Here is a 10462-nt window from a genome sequence, read left to right on the forward strand (position 1 = left end):
TTTTAGATTTTCATAAGATCTGCAGCAATCTGTTGGTACGGCTGTCTTTTCCCAGGGTTCAGGCTCACAGGCTGAAGCTGCTGCTATGCATTTCCTGCCCTCTTTCAGAAGACTGTGTGTGTGTGTTTAGGTGTGTGTTACCTGGTCTTTTAGGTTGTGCAGAGCCAGTTCATGTTCTTTGTCTTTGCTCTGGAGCTGCTCTCTGAGCTCTGCTGTCAGCTGAAACAAAACACAGCAAACGTTCACATCCTCACGTCTTTAACTTTGTTCATGAGTTTCTGTGGAGGTCTGAGCTCTCACCTGATTGGCTGCCATGTGGTCTGACTGTAGTTTCTGGATGCGGAGGTTCATGGCCTTCAGCTCCTCCTCTTTTCTTTGGTTGATCTCATCGATTTTTGTCCTGCGGAGACGTAAAGTGGTCAGTCAGCGGTGGCTGTGGCAGTATCAGTGTTATCATCAGGATAACTGACTCTACTGTCTGACCTGCTGTCGTTGTACAGAGCCTCCTTCTCCCCCTGCAGACGCTGGAAACTGAAGAAACACAAACTTTTATCACTTCCTGCTCAATCTAAGTCTGTTTTATATAGCATGTGCGCCCTCTGCTGGACAAAAACTGCACTTTCAACCTCTCACCTCTCCTGTTTCTTCTTTAACTTGTCAGACAGCTGAAGAAGAGACAGACAACGCGATGTTAGAGAGATCTAACATGTAGAGATCAAAGTCCTGAGTCTGATAAGGTCTGAGGATCTTTACCTTTGTGATCTCCTCCTGCAGTTTGCTGATTTCTGCCTGTTTGGACGCCTGAAGGAACCGTACAGCAGATATTTCAGAGGATAACAACAGATTATTACAAGACTGCTTCTATAAACCGCGTGTGTGGGATTGTGTGTGTGTGTGTGTGTGTGTGTGTGTGTGTGTGTGTGTGTGTGTGTGAGCGTACCTCCAGGCTGTGGACCTGCTCCCTCAGCAGCCTCTTCTCCTCCTGCTCGGTGTTCAGTGCCATCTCCAGCTCTGGTCCAAAGCAGTGAGTTATTGGACAGAGAGCAGCCGACCAGCCTAGCGCTGCCTGCTTACCTACAATCTTCTCTACGCTCTTCTCTGACAGGCCTAAAGGGGGCGCCGCACACAGCAGGGGGGCAGTCTGTTAGGCCAGACACACACTGCACCTGCTGCTAGCTCTCCCTGACCTCTGACGGGCGTCTTTGCTTTGAATCTTTTGAATCTGAACAAAAACCTGAAGCATTTTCTGGCTCGGCTGCAAAGTCAAAATGTGTGGCGGTGCGTTCACTGACGGCGTGGAAATCTGGACGCTGCCAATAAAAGCTACGCCAGCACATTCTGCACTAGCGTTTGCTCACACATCCAGTCAAGTGTCAGTTTTCATATCTTTGATCCTGAGAAAAAATCCTCCAAAATGGCTCAATAGCGCCCCCTAGAATTACAACTTTCATAAATTCAGCCCTTTAACACAGTTCAACCTTTGTTCATAAAAATTACAGGTGAAGTGTATCACACTAAGACCTACAAAAAACCCTCTTATGGTCATGGTGTAATCTCAACAGGAAGTCCAGAAATTTGGGTTAAAGGTTTTGAATCACCCGATTTCCAGATTGGGGGTTTTGAACTGTTTCCACAAATAAATACAATTTCCACCTGGTTTCAGGAAGTTTCTTTTTTTTTTAAACTGTTTCATTCTGTTTTCTAATTTCAGTTTGTGTAGATAAATAAGATGCCTTACATTAAAACTTTCCTTCTTCTAAACATGTTTTTTTTTTATCATTTCAAAGATTTAAAAGTGTCTTATTTAAGTTCATTGTGTTTAGATTATTTTGATGTTTTTATGATAAAGCCCAGTACAGTAAGTGAGTTTTGGTTTTGCAGCTGTGTCAGAAAACACCAGATTTATGAGGCTACGATCACCAGAGTTTTATTTTTTATTAAAGCTGGAGCAGGTTTTCTACAGCAGGAACATTTTAGTTCATAAATACTGAAAAGTCTTTTACATTTCTATAACATGTAGTCCCAAAAACTCTTTAACAATACAGGGTGTGCGTTTCCGTCACTTCCCCACACACACCCGCTTTCTGCCAGACTGAGCAGCAAAACAAACCTCGCTTAGCACTGGGGAGACCGGGACAAATGTGGAATATGACATGAAATTAAGAAGAGTTGGGCTCAACATTGATTTGTAAAAGCTACCAAAGAACCAGGGGTCCGCAAACATAGACATGTGGCCAGAAATCTTCTCCTAACATTTATTTTTACCTGATTTCAACACCAGGAAAACACACATCGCAAAGCCTGAAAGCTACGAAAGCCTCTGCATCAGGGGCGTCCAAATTCTTTACAGTGAAGGGCCAAAAACGAATCAGGGTGGAGGGTCGCGGGTCAAAACTGAACGTTCATGTTGTAGTGCGTGATATTAAATATGTCTATAGCATAATTGTGCAAAATAAGTACTCATATAGTAATTTTGGAAATGAAAAACACTTTTCTTTCCTGTGTATGTATGGCAGAAATCCTGGGCCTGTGTCTCCAAAGACATTCAGTGGAATATAACCTGAACAACATAGAACACAACATGCTCCTATGAAACCAAAATAGTGCATTTTCCATCCTTTTAAAATAAGGAATAGGAACAAAACTGGACACCTTTCCTTTGACTTTTTTCACCTTATAAATGACAACTGTATTTGCTTTAATTTAATTATTAATAGACTGGTCCTGAATCCAGGCGCATTACCAACCATCCTCCAACAAACCTGGGACCCTGGAAATGTGAGTATTTTAAATGCTGTGTGCTGTGGAGCAGATGGAAGAGCTTTTCCTCAGTGTCCCCCCTGTCTCTGTGTTAGCTTCAGGATGCTAACTTTAGCTGCAGTTAGCCTGTTGTTTTAGCCTGTAATGTTACGGTAAACGAGCTTCGCTGTTTTCTTAACATTGTGCACTCGGAGCTCGTGGCGCCGCTCTCAGTGACGTGGAAGAGCGGGGCGGTATCAGCGGTGGCTCATTTACATATGAAGGCCACGCCCACTAAATCAGAGCGTTCTGAACAGAGGGGCTATGAGAGCCTGGAAACAATGCTGCTGTGCTTGATTTATTGGCTTTTTGGACCAAAACATGTTACTACCATTTCATGAAGACATCAATGATCCAGATTAAACTGCAGGAAAGGAGCAGGAGATGGGACCTTTAAATAAAGTAGTTTATACTCTTTTAACACAGCAACTTTCTGTCTGAAGTGGAGAGGAAGTGAAACCATAAATCAATAATGAGTGGGAAAATAATAATGATAATTAAAAGTATATATGTATATAAAATAAAAATTAAAACATGGGCGGCGGCCGAAAGAATATCCCTGGTGGGCCAACTTTGGTCCGCGGGCCCCAAATTGGACAGCCCTGCTCTATATGACTCCAGTTACCTTACACAGTGTACTGACCCAAGTGAATACATATATTATCAATTTGTACTTTTGGTGTTTAACACAGGCGGCATAATTAATAGAGGAACAGCCTCCACAACAGTACTTAAGTGACGTTAATATCAAGCTACAGCTGCCTCAGTTTAAGCTAGTTTACAAATCATGTCGAATACAGCGTTCATAATCACACAAAGAAAGTCGAAAATGTTTCAGTTATCATAAATCCAGCTAAATGAAAAATTATAGTGTTAAAAGATTTTTTTTTTATTTAAGGAATTATTAATCCAAAAATACGGCATCAATTAACGTTAACTGACACAAAATGGGAGCTGCTGATCCAGATTTCGTTGCCTGGATTGTGGTCTACTGGTTTGTGTGTTTTGGGGGCGCGGCTTTGAACAAGGCCAGAAACAGGCGTATATTTTAAAAACCTAACCCACATGTGCTGGGTTTCCTACTCCAGCTTTAATCTCTTGTTTTCTCCACGGGGTCAGCTCGTAGTGTGTGTCTGCCCTGAGCCAGCTAGCTGCTCTACGCCTCAACAAAGCCAGGCTGCAGATTCAACACTCATTCTCAAATACAGGCTCCAGTTTTATCAAAACAACAACTTAAATTTCAAAAACATTACGAAGAGGAGGCCGAATTCTGTAACTTCCTATGAATGAAGATCTTTGATCAGAAAAATAAAAAACAGCCGGTATTTGAGAATTTTTAGAAACAGAAAGATCAGCTAAGAAGTCACCACAGTTTGTTAAAGCAGTTTGGAGCTGGTGGAGTTTTTAAAGCATGAATAAAAGCAGACTGTCCCTTTAAGTTGACATCAGATAGTAAATAAAACAGCTGATTTAGCTAATCTGTACAGCTACGTATGTGTGAGTAAAAGCAGAAAGAGTTGGTGACCTGTCAGAGAGGAACTCCTGTTTTTGTTCATGTGATTTTCAAACTGGTCAAAAAGTCGACGACTGAATGTAAAAAACAACACGATAAAAACACTGAAAAAGAAAAGTAAATATGTCTAATTGAACACTTTTGTTGTATAATTATGGGACTAGTGTTTCTTAAAAATCACATGACAGGATAGGAGTTCCTGTTTTTAAGGTGAAATGTTGTTAATAAGCAAAAATAAGACACTCACCGCGCAGCTGTTTCTCTGTGCGCTCCAGCTGAGCCGCCGTCTGCAAACGAAGGGGAACATACAGAAAATTAGCAGCTTAGCTTAGCTCTGAAAATAAAATAAATGAGCTGTGTTTTTTATCTAAATGCAGGGATTGGCTGGTTTAAGAAGATTTTAAGAAGAGTTGTAATCTGCTACTGTTGGTCTGGGTGTCCCTCTGGGCGCTATGATGGGTCCTTCTTTGTTTACAACATACACCCTTAGTTAGTTGTTGGTCTTTATATCATTAATGTTATCATAAAAAATAAATGTAAAAATAGTGCTAATTTCCATCAAACAAATGAAAAACATAAAGAAAATCTTATTATAATTGTTATTTATTTGTTTTTTATTTTTTTATTTTTATTTTCTGTTGCAAGGTTTAGATCATCTTTCATCCCTGTATTTGTTTGATACAGTGGTTTTAATTTTTTTTTTTTCAAGAAAATGGAGGGGTGTGAAAAAGTATGTCTGTACATTGTTTGCAAGATTTAATGCACACTCATAAAACATGGATGTAGGTCATTTGAAAATGCCTTTTTTTGTTTGTTTTTTTTCAATCTGTTGTCTATAAAGACCAATTTTATGGTATTTAATCGTATTTGTAATCACAAACCAGCCAGACTCCACTTTTTTTTAATTCCCTTAGTCTGCATTTACACATTAAAACATGTTAGAATTACGCTAGATTAGCTTTCCTAGCTCCTTTTAGGAGGTAAAAATAGGAATATTTGCGACAACACTCACCTGTTCTGTTCTGTCATTGGTTCCCTCTGCTGCTGGCTCCTCCCCTCCTGTGACATCAGAGACTCCGTTAGCGCTGGCAGCTCCGTCTGTCTCCGTGCTAGCGCCCGCCTGTCGCTGCAGCTCTTTGTCGTAGTGCTCCTGGAGGGCTGAAGGAAAACGTTGGAAGGATTAAATCCACCTGAAAATCATACTGCAAACTTTTCTGTGAGTTTATAACTCTGAACCCACATTCTTAAATCTGAAAACTTTTTTACACCCCCACCTTAATGACACACACCCAGCTATGACCTGTTTTCAGACACACTGAACGGCGATACACACAGAGTTGGAGTTCCTCAGGGCTCTGCCTCAGGTCCCTTTTTGTTTGTCAAACATCCCTGTATCAACCCCACCTTTCATTTTCTTCTGCAGGGCGGAGTTTTCAGCCTGCAGGCGGAGCAGCTCTCCATCCACAGGGGCGGAGGTGGCGTTCTGGGCGGGGCTGGGTGCAGAGGCTCCTCCCTCTTCCTTCAGGCCTTTGTTCTCCTGCTCCAGCTGCTCGATCTGTGTGCACAGCTGGAGAAACCAACACAGGGACGGACATTTAGAGGAGCTGGTGGATGATCAGCAGGAAGTGGACGGAGGAAATGTGAGCGTGGTCACCTTGGAGAGCTCCGTCATCAGCGTGCTGTTCTGTAGTCTGAAGTCTTCCTCCTGACTGTGAAGTTTCCCCTGAAGCATCTCGTTCTCACTCAGCAACGCCTCCACCTCCTGCAACACACAACAAATTCAGCTTTTTATTAAATCCAACGCTGCAGCAGCTGTGTGTACAACAAAAAGGGGACTTTACAAATAATTATATGACGTGCACACTGTGTGTAATACATATGTTCGCCACCAGAGGGAGCTGGTGATTTGTGTAAATCTTAAGTAGTCACAGCAATCACACAAGAGAGCTCACCTGAGCCTTCTTGCTCTTATTTAAAGCCTGAGGAGACAAAAACAGCAGAAGTTAAACATTAATTCAGCAGATTATGAGAAAATAAAAATAAAACTTTGTTTTTATTAATTTTTTTTTTTTACCTTTTGTGCTTTGACAAAATCTCTTTCCAGAACGACATTCTTCTGACGGACGGCGTTGAGCTCTGAAACACAGAAACCATCTGTTTATCTGTTTGTCGCTAACAGACACTAACATGTTCGAATCTGCTTTTTCAAACGGTTTGAGACGTGTTTGAGAGGATTGAATCATAAATTAAATAAAATGCATCTTAATTATTCATTTCATAAATTAAACAAAGCTGAAGGTTGGGGCCCCTGCTTCAGATGAAAAATTAAAGAGAGTAAAGAGAGGGTATGTGTGTTTTTTAGTCTCTAACCTGTCCTTCTGGGGCCACTGTAGTATTTTTATATGATTTACAGCTCGTAAAAATCCTGATTTCTCTCTCTGGTGTTTTAGAAAACACTTATTTTAGTGTTTATCCTTAGTGTTTGAGGTCCCCCCCCTCCAATGTGTCATAAACCAGTTATAAGATCCTTACAGACCAGTTTCCACCAAGCAGTTCAGTTCAGTGTGTCTCGGTACAGCACGCATTTTGTGGCGTTTACTCTGACTAAAGCAGGGACAGGTTCTGAAATTACCCGTACCGTACCACTTTTTGGTTCCCTTTTGTTCAGGTGCCAGACTAAACCGATCCAACCCCAGAAGGTGGAGCTAGAAACACTGCACTTCGTTGTGACAGCAGTAATAAAGAACAACACATAACCCCGCCACGTTCAAATGTCCAGTCGACTTCCTGTTTGGTGTCACCACACGGTTTCTCTGTGTTCACAGTGTCACGTTTTTCTTTGTCATGCTTTCAAGCTGCTATGCCGTCATGCTATTACGTAGCTGACATGGCTTACACGCCGTCTACCAAGAAGGGCACAGTTGGCTGTGGAAACACAAACAGGATCAGGCTTCACTGATCCAACCCGTACCAAACTGTACTGATCCGTACCAGACCACTTGGTGGAAACAGGGCTTCATCATTTCAGCAAGTCTGGTAAAGATTAGGGATGGGTACCTTTCACATTTGAAACGATACGGAACCGATGCCCGGTACCTGGCAATTGGTATCGGTACCCAACGGTACCAATTTTCGGTACTTTTTTGTGTTTATGTGGTAAAAATATATCAGTTTGTTCAATAATAAAGTATAGATTTTTTTTCAATTTAACATATTTATTCTTATTATTATTCTTCAATATATAACCTTGCAATGCTGTGTTCATGTCCAGCATGGAAAATCACCTACTCTTCCACTCCCACACAGTCACAAGGATGCATTTAAGTACCTAAACATGGTACCTTTTGATTTTACATGAATCGATACCCGGTACTTTTGACAGAATTCGGTCGGTACCTGTAAAAGTACCTAATTTGGTACCAATCCCCAGTAAAGATCTGGTGCTAATTTTATAACAGGCGATTATGAGGAAAGGAGTGACAACTGTTTGAACCTCTCAACAATTATATAACACAATCAAATAATTAAATCAGTCACTGGAAAAGCCGTGGGTCAAGCTAAAGAAACTAGTCCAGACATTTTCAGTCAGAAAACTTAAAAAAAAAAAAAAAAAAAAAACGTCTGCTCTGTTTTTCTGAATCAACAAGGACTCCAGTATTTTCTGAAACTGTTATCGTCTCACTTGAGTCACCAGGTATTCTGCTGGAATGCATTTCAGATGCATTATCTGAAAGCTGTGAAGCACAACCTGCATCAACGTCCAGAAAGTTTTGCACAACTGGTCTGGAGTATGACTGCAGCTGCACCTCGCACACTCTCCTTTGTTGATTGTTATAGGTCATTAATTGATCGTCTTTCAATAAAAATGTGATCAGTGGATCACACAGCAGCAGGAGGAAGTTGTGACAGCAGCAGCCTCCGTTAAATCTGATCTTTACAGCATTTTACAATCACTCCCTTCAGTTTTCACAGCAAAGTTTCGACACAGAGAAACTGACGCACTGAGGTTATATTTAGCAGAAGTTACCAAATACTTTCTGAACGTACAGATCTCAGCGCAGCAAGATGTTTTGACATGACTCTGGAGCCTCATGTGGCTCTTTGACTCCTCTGCAGTGGCTCCTTGTAGCTTTTAAAAAAATAGTATTGAAATAAAGAATTGTTATTTTTCTTACAGAGGGTATTGATGATTAAAGACAGTGACACTAAATAAAATCCTGTGTTAACATTTAGTTGAACTAAATCTTCATCCCATCTGTCAATAAAGCCTGCCACTGCTCTACTTCACCTCCTACAACATCAACAGCCCACCAACTTTCCATGCTCCTGTGGCTAACTTCAAGTTTTTCAGCCCTGGGAAGATAACTACATCTACAAAAAGACTAATCTGGAAGAAAATACAGATTTTAATTCTGTCTGGATGGATTCATATAACTGACGACGTGCCGACTTAACATAAATGCTTGATATGTGGCAAAACATTAGACAAATTAAAAAAAAAAAAGATGAGTTGAGCAAAGTAATCAATACATGTTATAAAATCTAAATTTGATATTTTTTTTTTCTATTTTTGCAAAATTTTGCAATTTCAAATTTGTTTGAATTTTTTGCATATTTTTAAAGTTTATATAATTTTCTTTTTTTTTTTAAATTTCAACATTTGCAAGTATTTTTGCTATTTTTGTGTTTCAATTTTTTAATTAATTTTTAAATAAAAAAAATGGCTAATTTTTGCAACTTTTTGAAAACATTTTTAAATTAATTTATGAAAGCCTTTCAACTTTTTGAAATTTTAAACATTTTTGACATTTTTCAAATTTATTTTTTAATTTTTTAAGTTTTTGCACCTTTTTTTAATTTCAATAATTTTTTTACATATTTGTATTTTTTTTAATGAAGAATTTTTGGTTTTGTTATGCAATTTTTTAATTTCTATTTCTTTTATATTTGGATTTTTTTTTTAAACTTAAAATTTAAGACATCATATGTGCAATTATATGAATTAAAAAAACACCTTATTAGATAATCATTCACTTGGTTTTAACAACGTATGTAACTTCATACACTCATTGTCTTCATTGAGAATATAAATTTGATTCTGTGGCTCCTGAATGATTTCAACCCAGGTGAGCTGAGGCTCCTATGAAAGTAAAGATTGAAGACCCCTGCATGCTTTGTCAAATGTGAGATTGAATCTTAATATGATCTACCTGCTAACATTACTGCCCTCTGTAGGAGTTTCCACCTTAATGTAAATATGGGCGTCTCCACATCCTCTACATAAGATAACAGCTGACACAGCAGATCAGGAGATAGAGCTGAGACTTCTTACCCCCTATCTGAGCTCTGACTGACGCCTGATAACAGACTTTTTAAATCTGAACACCCGAATCCTTCCTTCTATCTTGTTCGAGCTTCAGGGCGCACTGAGGTGTTTTCTTTGTCTGTCAGAGCGAGTATAAACACAGCGACCAAACCCACCATTCCTCCTCACACAAATAGAGCACACTCAGGTGTTTTACCTGTCGTGTTCTTCCTGAGGTCATCGGACAGCTGGTAGTTCTGAGTCCGCAGCTCCAACAGCTGAGCCTGCACACACACACACACACACACACACACACACACACACACACAAAAACACACATTATCATCCTCTATCACTTCAAATGGACATAAATGTTTGTGACTTTAAAATCTGAATCTGCTCAGACAAAGAATTCCTCTGTCAAAAAATGTATCTGTGTTACATGGCTTATGATTTTTTTTTTGCCTTAATAGCTGACATTAAATTATACTAACACGCTAAATAACTAAATAATATACTAATGACGAAGAGAATATGCACAGAAAGCATGTTAAAGAGTTTAAAAACTGCAAAACTGGATTATTATCACTCATAAAACAAACAAAATAATACTAAAAATATTTTCAAAAAATTATAAAAATTATAAATATTTTTTTTAACTCAAATTAAAAAAATTACTGTCCTGGTTCTTGGGTTTCAGCCCTGACATATATCTAATAACCAATAAAACTTAAAAATAATGTCAACACAAATGAAATACTCAAAAATATATGAACCAATAAAATCAAAGCTAAATAAAATAAATCTAAACCAAATAATTAACAGACCCTGATATTAATATAATG

The 10462-nt window shown here is 39.2% G+C and overlaps 1 protein-coding gene across 4 annotated transcripts in view; it reads right to left on the bottom strand.

The window, feature by feature from the left end:
- gripap1 (GRIP1 associated protein 1) overlaps positions 1-10462 on the bottom strand; it is a 41654-nt gene that overhangs the window by 30420 nt on the left and 772 nt on the right. For 3 of the 4 annotated variants that reach the window (XM_074680854.1, XM_074680851.1, XM_074680850.1), the window contains exons 2-14: positions 9835-9901; positions 6387-6448; positions 6265-6291; positions 5967-6074; positions 5717-5879; positions 5325-5470; positions 4560-4599; positions 941-1107; positions 754-801; positions 634-665; positions 484-531; positions 301-400; positions 142-219 (exon numbers count right to left, since the gene is read on the bottom strand). In XM_074680854.1, the coding sequence (XP_074536955.1) occupies positions 142-219; positions 301-400; positions 484-531; positions 634-665; positions 754-801; positions 941-1107; positions 4560-4599; positions 5325-5470; positions 5717-5879; positions 5967-6074; positions 6265-6291; positions 6387-6448; positions 9835-9901 (1086 nt within the window). The remainder of the gene's footprint in view (positions 1-141; positions 220-300; positions 401-483; positions 532-633; positions 666-753; positions 802-940; positions 1108-4559; positions 4600-5324; positions 5471-5716; positions 5880-5966; positions 6075-6264; positions 6292-6386; positions 6449-9834; positions 9902-10462) is intronic. The other variant, XM_074680852.1, reaches the window with a different exon arrangement.

Source organism: Halichoeres trimaculatus, unplaced genomic scaffold (assembly GCF_033239565.1).
Source record: "Halichoeres trimaculatus isolate MK-OKI-2021-1 unplaced genomic scaffold, fHalTri1.1 fHalTri1_scaffold_11, whole genome shotgun sequence".
In the NCBI taxonomy this organism is placed as follows: Eukaryota; Metazoa; Chordata; class Actinopteri; order Labriformes; family Labridae; genus Halichoeres; species Halichoeres trimaculatus.